The 14,912-nt window shown below is 46.2% G+C and overlaps 1 protein-coding gene across 8 annotated transcripts in view; it reads left to right on the top strand.

Annotated features, from left to right (window-relative positions):
- Positions 1-14,912, top strand: part of relch (RAB11 binding and LisH domain, coiled-coil and HEAT repeat containing) — a 37,218-nt gene that overhangs the window by 3,918 nt on the left and 18,388 nt on the right. For 4 of the 8 annotated variants that reach the window (XM_083666956.1, XM_083666959.1, XM_083666957.1 and 1 more), the window contains exons 2-13: positions 2,384-2,473; positions 5,721-5,792; positions 5,976-6,031; positions 6,488-6,601; positions 7,083-7,277; positions 7,443-7,537; positions 8,373-8,663; positions 9,621-9,696; positions 9,973-10,068; positions 10,331-10,354; positions 13,679-13,791; positions 14,028-14,118. In XM_083666956.1, the coding sequence (XP_083523082.1) occupies positions 2,384-2,473; positions 5,721-5,792; positions 5,976-6,031; positions 6,488-6,601; positions 7,083-7,277; positions 7,443-7,537; positions 8,373-8,663; positions 9,621-9,696; positions 9,973-10,068; positions 10,331-10,354; positions 13,679-13,791; positions 14,028-14,118 (1,313 nt within the window). The remainder of the gene's footprint in view (positions 1-2,383; positions 2,474-5,720; positions 5,793-5,975; positions 6,032-6,487; positions 6,602-7,082; positions 7,278-7,442; positions 7,538-8,372; positions 8,664-9,620; positions 9,697-9,972; positions 10,069-10,330; positions 10,355-13,678; positions 13,792-14,027; positions 14,119-14,912) is intronic. The other 4 variants (XM_083666962.1, XM_083666961.1, XM_083666960.1 and 1 more) reach the window with 1 other exon arrangement.

The following is a 14,912-nucleotide window of genomic DNA, read 5'->3' as shown; positions in this document are numbered from 1 at the left end:
TGGCGTAGTCGGTTTAGGCAACATTTTTACTCTGCTGATTGTGAGTGTGTAGTGTGCACAAGTCTATATACGACCCAGTGGGGATGCATTAGGGAATGTGGATTTGTTCCGGTATCAACTATAAAATGTCAGGCTGTCTACTCTCCAGCATCAGCACTCTCCAGAGTACAATACAAGCCAGAGGCACTGAGAAGTGCCTTTTTGAGTACAGAAAGCATACACACACACACACACACACACACATATATACTGTACACTTAAGAGTTTGTCTTACACACGCCTGCACTCACAGGCACACTCATTTTAAACACACTTACATACACTCTCTTACACACACTCATCGGTGGGTCGGTTATTGCTGTGTTTCCTGTTGCACATCACATGGACTTTGACCAATGGAAACATGCGGATCTATTCCTTGATATCAGGAAATGAGTCCTACAAATGAGTTGAACAGTTGTTTGTGAAGCAATAGTGGAGTGCGTGAAGGGGGGAGGGAGTGTCCTGTGCTCAAAAGTGGGTTAAGAGGTAAGGTTGAGGTCATTAGGACTACCCTGTGGCAAACACACACACAGACACGACATACTGGACACACCCCCATGAGAAAGCATTCCTAGGCAGTCCCAGTGAATGGACACACACACACTCTCTCACTAGGCAGTCACAGGACTGTGTGTGTGTGCGTGTGTGTGTGTGTGTGCTTTGTGTAGCTACTGGGACAGGCCGAATCATGTGACACACACTCGTTACTCTGGCATACCCAAGGCAGTTGTGTGTAAATCCCATGAGGATCAAAATGTGAAATTCCTCAGAGCGTATCAAATTGGGAGTCAAATGAAAGCCAAGAGTCTATATGTTTGGGAGATTTAGTCAGAAATACATTTCTCAACCATCGTCCATCATAAACATAGAGAGAAGGGCTTTGACTTCTGGTCAACCATATAGAAAAGTGTCTATGAAAACCAGAAAAGGTATTTTAAAAGGTGTTTTAGAAAAACATCAAACATCATTAATGTTCAAGTATAGACCCCGGTCAACTAATATCAACACTTATATTTAGTTTTTAGGAAATGGTTTGGCTTCTGTAAGATTAAGAATCATTACCCAGTCTCCAGGTCATTCTGTTACCAAAATATATAGATACAGGAGAAAGATGAGGATATTTTGAAGATAATTTCAAATGTCCAAATTCATACACTCATGAGGAGTAACGATAATGAACGTTAACAAAAGTAAGATGTATAGGTAGAGGTACCTACTACTTTTAGTGTGTTTTACTGATATCGATTTAGTTTATGAATTGATAAGTGATTAAAACTGGTCATTCTGTACCAAACTGGTAATAGAATGACTGAATTAAATCGGTAACAGAATTACTGAAATGGAATTGGCTACATTCACTTAAAGGTACAGAACCTAAAAGGGTTCTTCGGCTGTCCCCGTTGAAGAACCCTTTAAGGAACTATTTTGGGTTCCATGTAGAATACTTTTGGGTTCCATAGAGGGTTCGACATGGACCCCAAAGGGGTTACCATTTTGGGGGCCACAGCTAACTAGGCTACATGGCATGGCCATCTATCTTGAGATGAGATGAGAGGGTGGATAGTGAATGGTCATCTCTCTCTCTCTCTCTCTCTGGTTCAGTAAACAGGGCAGGGAGGAAGTCTAGAGGAAGGAAAGCTAACACCGCTGACTAGGCTAGCAGGGTAAGCAGGTTAGGATAGGCTATCTCACTGAAATGAGAGCAAATACCAGAGAGTGATTATAATCATACTCTACATTTTTCTCCATTGTTCTGGGATATACTGTCACCTTCAGGCTTGTGTTTCTGAAAGGAGGAGGATCTATTGCAGAACAAACCTGTTTGGATATGGAGCCTAGCCTGCCCCCATCTCCTCACTCCTCTTGATGGTATTTGATATAGGTCTGCCTACAGTATGTGGCTCTTCATGGTATTTGACATCGGTCTGCCTACAGTATGTGGCTCTTCTAAGTCTGCTGTCTTCTGTAGTAGATGCAGCCTAGAGACTGGATTTGTTTTCTCTGTCTTCCTTGTTGTAAAGTGTGTTCTTGCTTTAAACAAATATGGGGGTGGTGAGAATTTGTCTATTCTGGGCATGTCCGTCTGTCTGTATGCTGTTGTAACTCTGCTGTCTGCCTGTTTTGATGTATGTTTTAGTTGTATTTATTTGCACAACAAATGAAAGACAAACAGTTAGAATAAAGGTTTAAAAAGTGTGCAGGTGATGACCTCACCACAGGAGCAGAAATAAATGACATAAACAAATGTAGAAATGTTGATATCTTGGGTCTGTTTTGTCCATGATTGTATGTCACATGTATTTGTGTGTGTGTGTGTGTGTGTGTGTGTCCGTCCCCTCAGACCGAGCAGGCAGCATCAGCACGTTGGACTCTCTGGACTTCGCCCGGTATTCAGATGACGGGAACCGGGAGTCAGATGAGAGGGTGGCAGGTAAGACGAGCCGTACCTGACACAGGCAGGAGGAACGAGAGGGAGGGAGAGAGGGAGAGAGAGAGGAAAAGGAAAAGGAGTGGAAGGTCACAGAACGAAGAGGTGGAAGCAGGGAAAGAGAGAGAGAGAGAGACAGACAGCAGTGTATGCAGGAACTCTCATAACACTGTTTTGGTGTCTCAATTCCACATCGGCCCTCGATGATGATGTCCCACCGCCACACCCACCTATGATGTCACCATTCCCCGTTGGACTCCTGCGATGCCACTTTGAACCTCTTATCGTGTCATAACGACACACTTGCCCTCTGTGATGTCACAATGTCACAATATCGCCCTTTACGGTGTCACAATGCCACATCGGCCCTCTGTGATGTCACGATGCCTCACTAGCCCATCAGTGCTGTCAATAATGATGACATCACTGTCGCTCTATTGTCCCAACTAGCATTGTTTTCTCTGCCCATGGAGATGTCGTCTTGCATATTCTACTAGGTTGCTGTAAGATTAGGCACGCCTACATAGTCAAGTCAAGTATTCTTAATTATCCCTAAGAGGGAAATTAGTTTGGCTAACATTAGCTTGGCAAAACGCAATAGATTTAAGAGACAGACATTCAACACGAAAAGTGCAACGTACTGTAGCCAAGCACATCACAATGATAAAGCTGTCTGTCTAGTTATGTCTGTATGCTATCATGTTTGAATAAACATACCTTGAAGCAGGGTGTTATATTTTTAGTGGAAGACTTCTCTGAATCTGTGAATATTCACACTTTCACCCACGGCAGCTAATATTAGCTGAAGACATTATCACTTTAAGGATCTGTGGAAATGAACACTGAACACAATGAGACTGAACTGCTTAAACAAGTAGAGAAGAATAGTCTTCCTTCCAAAGAAGCTCTGTTCGTAGTACAGCCGATATTTCTGATTTCTGGTCATTCATAATGTCATAATGCCTTCATCAGTGTTACGGTATGGTATTCATCCATCTGTGTGATGAATTATGGTGGTTTTGTCGAAACGAAAGAAGAAAACTAAGTCAGAGTGTAGGCAGAGACGGTGTGACCAACAGGGACCAGAGCTGCCAATAAGATGAAAATGATGCTTCTGGGTCGGTTCCCCAAACCTAGATTAAGCCTACTACTAGACCAAAAATAATTTGCAATGGAGTTTCTCCTTTGAAAGTAGGATTGAGTCCAGGACTAGTCTTAATCTGTGTCTGGGAAAAAAAACGATCCTTTATGATGTTTTTCTCACAGATTCTGTTTCTAAATGTTGTGAACAGCATAACTCACTTGAGATAGCGAGCCATCTCTGTGCCTGATGATTAATCTGTTGTTTTGTTTTCATGAATTTTACTTTCTGAATGCCAACATGGAAAATGTCACGTTTCGCCCCTTTTTAATAGTACCTTAATAAATGTAATGTTATTTTTGCACTATTACGCTAGGTAAACGTTAGCCCACTTGACATATTGATCGGTAACATCAGTCATGATATTTGACCCCCAACGCAGAACAAATGGAAACCAGTTGAAACAAGTAACCATGCAGCAGAGAAAGACTGTGGTACTTCATTGGCAATTACAGAGCCTTGCTCCTCTTCCCTGCCTCCTTCCCTCCCTCCGATTTGGCATCTCCTCCCCCCTAAACCTCCCCCCCCCTTCCCCTCCCCCGTCTCTCGCACCCGTTCCAATGTGTCCACCCCCAGCTGTCTGACTCTGGGCTTTTCTGGCTTTGCTGACGTTGATCAAACCCCAGTGGCCGATACTGGACAAGTCACTCCATCCAGGCTAGCATTTGTTTCCTCTTCTTTTTGCTTTTTCTTCTTCTTTATTTTTTTACTATTTTGCTTTTTTTTTGTTCTTCCATTTTGTTGCGTTTGCATCCTGTGCACTCTTGATCTGCAGGCCTCAGCTGTCTCAGAGGGATAGTGAGGTAAACTTGGTCATTTTTGATGAACTTACCCTTTTAATATTTAGCTAAATTAGACTTGTCCTTCTTTGCTACAGGGCTAGACTGACATGTACTAAGGAGAGCACCAAAGGTCTGTTGTTATTGCACCTCAATGTCTCACTCAGATGAATTGCTTAATCTCTCTTTGTTTGTGCCACAAGTTGAAGTGCTTAAACAAGGACATTGAGAATGTTTTCTCTCGAAGGACCCCTCACTTTCCAATAGAACCCATTTAGCTCAGGCACTGAGTCAGACGACTTAAGCAGTATTTAGGAGGCCGCAGGTCTTTAGTGCACAGCCATGCAATGTGTCCTCTCTGCTCTCCATCGCTTCTCCAGTGTGTTTTTTCTTGAACGTGTTTAAAAAGATACTTGTGTGAGTTTCCCGGAGGACATCTTGTGTGTGGATGTGTTTCTGCTTGACCTGTTCACTTAATTAAAGATAGAGCTAGCCAGTGTTACAGTTAGCAATGAAAGTCAGTGCTTATTTCTGTTTTTTAGAGCCAAGGCGATTTAATTGCCTGTGTGTGTAATAGTAAATAAGGCATCACCAGATTCTATTAAAATGATTTACCTCTTCTGATCCATACCTTTAGTTTGATTACTATAAACACTTTTAATATATAGCCCAACTAGCTATCTTACCGAATGTGTGAAGCCTTTTGGTTCTAATCACAATGACACATTTGAGCAGAGACTGTCCTTAAAAAAACAAACATTTGCGTAGCCTGGAACTGATAATTGTCTCACTTTTTGCCTTTTTGCAAAAAAATCCCTGGTCAGACAGCTGCTAGCATATTACGGCTGAATCTCAATAGTCTAACATGGCTTCGTCTCCTTGTCTCCTTTCCTTCATCTGCACTGACTTGTCAGAACTGGATAGGTAAGAGCAATATGGTGGACACCTAATGGAATTTCTCACACCTTTCCAGTTTTTATTTTTTTAATCAGTGCAGTTGAAGGAAAACGAGACAAGTAAACCACCTTAGACTAATGAGATGAAGCCCCGTACACTCACTTGTAGGATGGAGGACTATCCTCCAGCCAGCTGTACCATGATCCTCTGCTGCATGCGTTCCTTAGACCTATAGTTTGCATGTGTCCTGTTTTGGGGGGTTTTTGTCTCCGCTTCTTACAAAAACCCTGTCGTTTTTCTTTTTTTTTTATGTGTGTCTTTTTGGTTCGTTTTTTCATGGCCATCTTGTTTTTTTTGTTTTGTTTTTGTTTGTGTTTGTTCCCCTCTCCTTGGTTGGATGCACTTCCTGTGTGTGTTGTCACTTCCTGTCCAGTGCTGGAGTTTGAGCTACGGAAAGCCAAGGAGACCATTCAGGCTCTGCGCGCCAACTTGACTCAGGCAGCAGGTGGTGTACTTTACAACTTCTCCTCCACTTCATCCCTTTCTCTCTCTCTCTCTCTCCTCTCTCTCTCTCTCTCTCTCTCTTCTCTCTCTCTTATATGAAAAGAGCTCCTCTCACTTCTCTCCACTTTTAAGATATGACGGGAAACAGCCGGTCTTAACTCTGGTGTCGTATCTGTCTTTTTAGAGAACGACATGCCATCTCAAGAGAGGAAGAACTACAAGTCCAACCCTGAGGTTCAGGTAGGGCCTCTCAACTATTAAAAGTACATGGTGATTCTACTAGGGTTGTACAATACAATGCAGTTGAAGGGAATGGTGGGGGGTGGGGGGGGGGTCTCTTCTGCATAAGCACCTGGAGATGAAGCAGTGGGCCTGTTTGTTACATGGTGAATGAATGTGCACTACTTCAGGTCTCCCTTGGAGAATGGACATAGATGAAAGTGGATGTACTTGAGGGAGGGAGGGAGGCTCACGAGGGAGGACGTTAAATACACACTCATTCTATTTTCAGAAGAGTGAGGCGCTGATGACGCGTAGAAGTATTTTCTACCCCCCCCCCCCCCCTTTCTCTCTCTCTCTCTCTCTCTCTCTCTATGTATCCCTCTCTCTCCCTCGATGCATCCCCCCCCCCCTCTCTCTCTCTCTCTCCTCCAGTTCATGTTGGATCTCTTACTCCTCTTTCTTCCCCCTCTCCAGGAGCCTATCCGCCCTCTGGAGAAAAGAGCCTTAAACTTCCTCGTGAACGAGTATTTATTAAAGAGCGACTACAAACTCACCGCCATCACGTTCTCCGACGAGAACGACGACCAGGTGAGCGTTTTACCTCGTCTTTTCTAAACCACCTCTCTCTCCTTTTCACAGCAGCACAGTGACCTCATACGGAACAACTCATTTGGATGAAATGAAAAGGGATCAAAACTCGTGCGTGTGTGTTGTTGTTGTTTTTTTCCCCCCAAGCATGTAAATTGACCCTTTTGTCTAAAACTCTTGAGGTATAACCGAGGAAGCAACCGTCACAACCGGTTGCGCGGGACTTTTTTTTTTTCTTTTTTTTTTTGGCACGGGCAGATGAACAACGCATTCGTCGAATGTCCTGCGTCCGTCATTCCGTCTCCCTTCCCTTGAAGTCATTACTGGCCCGATGCCGTTGGATATGTGAAGGCAAAGGCTCGCTACTAAATTAGATTTCACCCATCCAGACAAGTCAAACAAGCAAGCGATGCATGTTGATGACGACGTGTTCTAAAAACGACAAGCAATGTCATTGATGGATTGATTCCCTCTCTCTCAGGACTTTGAGTTGTGGGATGACGTGGGGCTGAACACACCGAAGCCCCCCGACCTATTACACCTCTACAGGAACAATGGCTCCGCCCTCCCGTCGCCACGGGATACCGTGGACGTGGCCGTAGGGGTGGAGTCTGGCGAGCTCGGCGGAAACTACATTAGCCAGGAGCTTCTGAAAAAGCCTGACCTCTCCCAGCAGGTGTGTCTCTGTGTGTGTGTGTGTGTGTGTGCATGCGCATTGGTCCACTAGTGTGTACTATAGAACGATAGAACATCAATAAGAGTTCACCAAGTGTGTGTGTGTGTGTGTGTGTGTGTGTGTGTGTGTGTGTGTGTGTGTGTGTGTGTGTTTTCTGTGTCTTAGCAACAGACTGAAGTGGTCCAGGAGCTGGAGTATCAGATCAGCCTCCTGAACAACGAGAAGCAGAGTCTGGCCGACCAGATCAAGAAACTACAGAGGTGTGTGTGCTCATGCGTGTTCCTGGGCAAGCGTTTGTGCGTGTGCGTGTGCGCGTGCGCGTGCGTGTGTGCGAAGAATCACACTGAGATGCTAATGGAACCTGGCTGTGCTCCTGTCACTGAGAAGCACCGCACAGCGAATAGACACATGACTCCTCACCTCTGCCCCTTTTGACTTTTGAACATTCAGCTAGTGAGCTGTCTCATTATCCCCCACCCCCCTGGGGTGCTATTTCTGCACATAAGCTGTTTTCTCATGAAAGACACTGACATAAAATGTGATATTTTATATGGTGGAGCTTGAAATTGAACAAACGTAAACAACGACTTTTTAAACTTGAGGGGGTATAGTACTGAACAGATGGTGTAGGTGGGTTATGATACACACCAGGGTTAGGGCCAGTTCCAATTCAATTTAGTCAATTCAGGAAGTAAACTCAAATTCCAATTCCAAATGTCCTCTATGCTTTTTCAATGAGGAGAGTTTGGAATTGCAATTGGAGCTTCTGTTTACTCCCTGAAATGACTATATTGAATTGGAATTGGCCCCCAACCCTGGTGCGCGTATAATGGACAGCATAATGCCTACACTGGACAAGATCATCTCAGTTAATCTCATCTCCCCCCCTCTCTCTCTCCCCCCCTCTCTCTCTCTCTCTCTCTCCCCCCCCCCCCCTCTCTCTCTCCCCCCCCCTCTCTCTCTCCCCCCCCCCCCCCTCTCTCTCTCTCTCTCCCCCCCCCCTCTCTCTCTCTCTCTCTCTCCCCCCCATCTCTCTCTCTCTCTCCTCTCCTCTCCTCTCCTCTCTCTCTCTCTCTCTCACTCTTCTTTCCACAGTGAGATCCAGACCCTGAGGAGGACTGTCTCTTCCCCCCCTCTGGGTTCACTGGAGCTGGGGTCACAATCCAAACCCTCTTCTTCGGACTCTCCCCAGCCCAAACCCCCCCTGGATAATGGCCAGTACCTGGACATACGGGGGGCCTCAGAGCCCGAAGACAACCTCCCCTCTGTGGCGGTCCCCAACACCTCTGAGAACCCCCCGGCCCAGCCCCCCAGCCCCCCTACACACCCCCACCCCCACGCCAAGCTAAAGAGCAGAGGACCAGTCCACTTTGACCAGCCCAACAGGTGAGATATGCGTACAGATGACACACACACACACACACACACCTAGGAATACACACACACACACCTAGGAATGTGTAGACACACACGCACGGTGAACACGCATGTGCACACACACGCACACACACACACACAAACACTCCTACCAATCACAACCACACAAGTTCACACATAACACAGTATTGCCAGTTCAACACAGCAAACATGCCATGGAGGGTAAGCTGCTTGACCAGAAGTGTGTAAAGATGTCAAGTCATACCCAGATCTCTTCTTGGGGTCGTGTCATTGCTCAGTGTGGCCAGCAGGTGGACTCAGTGTTCTGTAGTCAATGAAGACTTGAGAAAATGATTCCCTCCCGTCTGCCCTCCTTCACTCCCCTTCGCCCAAAACATGGAGGGCACCCCAATTGATTAATCATTTAATCATTACACGTCCATTTTTGTTATTCCCCCGAGGATTCAGCACCCAAACAGTTTTTTGGAATATGTTTTTTTGGAGTGAGCGTGTTGATTCTGTAATCGATATGCTACAAATTATTATCTCTCCACCTAGTTTTCCCTCATGCTCCTTAAACCGCCCCAGTCCTGGCTTCACTTTTTACAATTCCTCGGCCATGGTATGAACGAACCATTTTAAAGCGCTACTTCGAGAACTTCGAGAACTTCTTCGAGAGACGACCGTTGTTGAACTTCTCAAAAGTGACGAGATTTTTTGAAGATACCGGCGCGATGAACAAATCCAGGAAACTCCTATAGGCATTCTTTGTACACTACACTTATGATAACGACATAAGGAAATATCCAGACAGTCTAAATGAATGGCCCCTTGGTTCCCTATCGGCTTATTACTGTCTGTCATACTTCAACAGTCTTGTTAAATGTGTTGCCATTGACGGTGTTAGTCACTCTGTTGTTCCCGCTGTTGTTGTTGTTGTTGTTGTCGTCGTTGTTTCTGTCACAGGAAGTTGTCACCGGCGTTCCAACAAGCCCTGCTGTCCTTCTGTAGGATGTCAGCGGACAGCCGACTGGGTGCAGAGGTCAGTCTGAGGGACATGTGTCCATCGATTTATAACATGTTGTTATTCCAGCCAATGTAACGGGTACTCCTACTGATTGACGCTGTTCTAGATGAGAATGTTGTCATTGACAGAATACGCTCTTAAAGCCGAAGCTTTGCGATTCCCGCCCGATTCATTCAATTGCAGTTCAATGAGCCCCCCCCCCCCCCCTTTGTCTCTCTGTCTTTTTTCTCTCCTTCTCTGTTCCCTCTCTTTCTCTTTTTCTCTTTTTTTCTCTCTCTCTCTCTCCTCCAGGTGTCTCGTATAGCTGAGAATGAGGAGAGCGTGATGCTGATGCTGGGCCGCTGTCTCCCCCACATCGTCCCCAACGTCCTCCTCGCCAAACGAGAGGTAACCGCCCCCCCCCCTTCTTTTTTTCTTCCTCTTCTCCCCCCATCTCCCCCCCCCCACCCCCTCCCATCTTCACGGGCTTCTTATCAGTCTTTTTTGGAAAATTCAGCGTCAAACTACACTTGTTATTTCACATAATACTCATCTCTTTCACCCCCCCCTCCCCCTTCCTCCCTCCTCACTCCTCCACTTTTGTGTCCTCTCGCTTTCTTTCACTCTCTCACTCATTCTCTTGCTCTCGTGCATGCCTCTCTGCTCCTAGAGAATGGTTGTACACCTTTGCCAGGTGAGTCGTATATATACACACGCCCCCCACCACCCACCCCCCACCCCCCACTACATCTGCACGTTCTTGTCTTGTCCCTTTGACCTCCTCCACACCGGAGATGGAACACAGGCTCACTCTGTTGTTGGCTACAACCACCAGTCCATCATCGTTCTGGGTTTGGATTGGATTAGAAATTCATTGGCTGCCGTTCGGGTATGGTTACGGTTCTTTTGAAGGTTGGGGGTTTATTGGTTAAGATGGCGTACAGTATGTGGTTGTAGCCCGTAGAATGAGACTGTGTTTTTTTTATATCTCACCCTGTGCCCTCACCCTGCCCTTATCTGATTGGTTCCCATTGGCTTCAGCTCCTCTCATTGGCTGTGTATGTAACATCTAGTCGCTGATTTGTAACATCAGCCAACCAGAAGACGTTTTCATGAAACTACAATGGTTCATATTATCCCGTTTGACCCAAGGCATCCAGCTAAACAGCTACATGTGTTTTTTTTTGTTTGACTGTGTGCATTTTGGTTTTGTTTAATAGCCTACATTTTCTGATTAAGAGACATGGTGTGTATGAACTAATCTTGAGTGCATTGTGTAACACAAAATATAATTCACTAATTACCTGTTAAACCAGTCTGGTATTGGTGCTAAACAAGTTAGACCTGCCTAAGTGCGTGGGTGTGTGTGCGTGGGTGTGTGTGCGTGGGTGTGTGTGTGCGGTAGAGAGAGAGCGAGTTGGGAGAAGTAGCTCAGGTGGTCCTGCCAGCTGATTTGCATATCACAGTTATGTTTTTTATGATCCAGTGACCGTTAAAAAGAAATTGGCCTCCTTCCATAATCTTGGAAAAACAAACCAAAGGAGGAGAAAAGAGCGTTGGAAAGAGAGAGAGAGATTCTTCTGTTCTGCCTCAGTGGCGGGTATGGACTTTGTGCTGCATCCATTAGACTCGACAAGCAGTCGACTGGCCACACACACACACACACACACACACACACACACACTGACTCAAAGCCACACCTTAAGTTATTGACTCTCTGCACTCTGACACGAGACCAGGAACAAAGGAGTTGATGGCTTGAGTCAATGAAGACACACTAAACACACAGATCTCTGTCTGCCACCTGTCGTTTTTAGCCAATCATCATAAATCATTGATGGCAGGCCGACACAGTCCTCTTTGCCAAGAGCTCTTTAATAGGCTGTCGTTTGAAGACGGGGGGGATTGTTTTTTTGTTTTGTTTTTTTGCCGTTTGATTGTTTTTTTCGTTACTACTTTGCACTGAATGAAAAGTGCCTCCATAGGTCGGGGAAAAAAAAAAAAAAAAAAAAAAGTGCTAGCTGTACTATCCACAATGTAACACCACCAACCGTGTGTGTGTGTGTGTGTCCTGCGTTTGTGTGAGTGTGTGCGCGCATGTGACGTAGCGGCTCACTTTGTGCCACTTATCTTTGGCCTGAGCAGCGGTTGTCAGGTAAACACCAACAGTAACAGTAAACACCACTGTACACACACATGTATGTTTGACCTTCTTGGAAAGTTCTGACCGGAAAGAGAGTCAACAGTAGACAGCGCCCCACTTCCCTTTTCATCTCGCTTGTGGGTGGGCTGTTACCTAATCAACGTCTGACCAGATGAGGACACTATTGAGACGCACCCCCAGTGAATGGACAGGAGATGAGGACACAGGAGATGAGGACACTATTGAGACTCACCCCCAGTGAAAGGACAGGAGATGAGGACACTATTGAGACTCACCCCCAGTGAAAGGACAGGAGATGAGGACACTACTGAGACACACCCCCAGTGAAAGGACAGGAGTTGAGGACACTATTGAGATGCACCCCCAGTGAAAGTACAGACCAGGACACTTTTAGATCAGTGATACACTCAGTCCTGGTCCTGGACAGCCGTGGTGGGTCCAGGTTTTTGTGAAATGACACGAAATGAGAATCATTGATTCAGATTGTTGTAGATTTGGCTTCTTCTGGAGTCTTCTCCTTTGGGTGACCCACTCCACCCCTTCCCCAGAAGCTGAAAAGGCACCTCAGTGGACCTCCCCTAGTACAGGAACGAAAAAGAAGGGTCAGTCCGTGGAGCTCCACAAACACAAGATACGAATGTAAGGGTCGGTCACTTTGACCTCCTGACATGACAGGAACGGAAAATAAGGGTCAGTCAGTGGACCTCCACAAACACTGGACATTCAAAGTAAAGCTCAGTCCTGAGGCTTCAACCTGGCGTCAACTCTGCCCGCTCCACCTGACCACATGTTGACTTAACGTTGCCCAGATGTTTTATCTGGAAGATACCGTTGCGTACTGTAGAATAGAACCAGGTTCAGATAGTATTCAGGAATTGAGGACTTCCGAGAACTTTATGTTCGAAGAACTGAAAACAAATCTTCAACATGACCGTTTATTGACACCAGTGGGCTTTTTGCTGATTCACAGTTGTTACCGTTCAATGCCAAAACATTTGCTTCTGTTCATCCACTTTCCCTCGAAAAAAGGAACATGGAAAATGGAAAAGATTGATATGATCTTCAAGACTGCTTTGAAATGAGGGTCTGCACATTGTCAGTTTGAATGAATAACCAATTTAGTGTCCTGCACCAATTACAGACAATCATCCAACATTGAGTGAGTGACTCACACGTGGCCTCTCTCTCTCTCTCTCTGCCGAATGTTGGGGTTTGGTTGTCCTGCCAACATTCAGCAGGAAAATATGATACCTTCCTGGAAAACTCTGCTTGTTTGAAAAAAGCCAACGTATTTTTAACTTTGTGCGTGCTCTCTAATTTGACTGTGTGAGGCTGGAATGCCTGCCTGACCGCAGATTGGCCATGAGGACTGTATCAAGGGCAGCCAGTCAGACGAGTTTATTTAACTGTGATCTCTCTCTCTCTCTCGCTGACGATGTTGGGTCAAGGATGAACTCTTTGTGAACTCTAAGGGTGTGTGTGTGTGTGTGTGTGTGTGTGTGTGTGTGTGTGTGTGTGTGTTACGTGCTGATGAGTCCTGTGTGGGACTCCTGTAGTACATGTATGACTAGGAGAGACAGTCAGTCATTCAAGTTAGACCAGCAGCCACATTTAGACCAGCAGCAGCAACGTTTTGCACGTCCTTTCCTGTGATCCCCAGTTCGCTTGACTCCTGTTGACAGTGATCCATGGTGTCATCTCTTTGCCCCCCTCCCTCTCTCTCTCTCTCTCCCCCGCCTGTGTACACCAAGCCTTACCTGATATATACAGTCGTCGTCTCCCCCGCCCCGCCCCCCCCCCCCCCACACACACACACACACTTATTTCTCTCTCTGTCCTTCACCCACCCTCTAGGAGCTGATTCCTCTCATCTTGTGTACTGCGTGTCTTCACCCTGAGCCTAAAGAGAGAGACCAGCTCCTCCACATCCTCTTCAACCTCATCAAGAGACCCGACGACGAACAGAGGTGGGTGGTGTGGGCGGGCGGGCGGCGGGCGGGCGGGTGGGTGGGCGGGCGGCGGGCGGGTGGGTGGGCTGGGTGTGTGCGCGTGCGGTGCAATTGCGTGTGGGTGGTGCGTGCGTTTGCGCATATTTCTTTCTCTCACCGGCTGTGTATCTGTGTGTTGTTGTTGTTGTGCTTTCGTGTGTGTGTGTGTGTGTGTGTGTGTGTGTGTGTGTGTGTGTGTGTGTGTGTGTGTTCAGGCAGATGATCCTGACCGGGTGTGTGGCGTTTGCGCGCCACGTGGGCCCTACTCGAGTGGAAGCGGAGCTCCTGCCACAATGTTGGGAACAGGTACAGTATTCAGCTCCCGTCACCACTGGACAACCTTCTCCCTGAGAGGGTCCATACACTCCCACGGCCATTTTCCCCCCGGACAATGGTTGAACCCGAAATCCCAGCCTATTTAATAGCGGGTTTCCCCAGTCACAGATTAAAGCCCATGTACGGACTAAGGAACACACTTTCGATTCGGGGTTCTCCATTGAACATGTTCTTTATAGAGGATAGTTCACCCAAATGACAACACAGCACATTTTGTTTCCCTACCCTCGAAGGAGTCTACGAACAAGGACAGACTTCATTCCAAACGATATAGCCACATTCACCAAACCGCTAGCTCATTTTATAATCAATAAACCAATTGAAGGCAATATCCTCGCAATATAGCAATTTTGGAATTGAATGCCCAAATGATCTCAAGACTGTTCTCAACGCTGTCTGAGACACATCACTGTACTGATACACTTAAACCAGCGGTTGTCATGGAGACGACCCTCGTGTGAGCGGGTTCATCGTTCCAAGAATATCCCAATAAACACAGAGGAATTCTAACCGCAGCGGTTTCTACAGGGTCATGGCCTTATTATTCTGAATGTGTTGTTGTGTCTCTCTCCCCCGCCCCCCCCACCCCTACGCCCCTCCACCCACCCCCTCTGTGTCTCTTTCTCTTTCTCTCGTTCTCTCTCTCACAGCAAAAAAACAAAAAGAAGGCATTAGTCAGATTAATATAATCTAATCTACTTTACAGCCCTACTTTTACTTTTACAATGACCTCAGTGTCATCACTTTTTCACAGTTTCAATATC

The sequence above is a fragment of the Argentina silus genome (assembly GCF_951799395.1).
Source record: "Argentina silus genome assembly, chromosome: 1".
Classification (NCBI taxonomy): domain Eukaryota; kingdom Metazoa; phylum Chordata; class Actinopteri; order Argentiniformes; family Argentinidae; genus Argentina; species Argentina silus.
The sequence above is the reverse complement of the archived record's forward strand: the minus strand, read 5'-3'. Positions and strand labels throughout refer to the sequence as shown.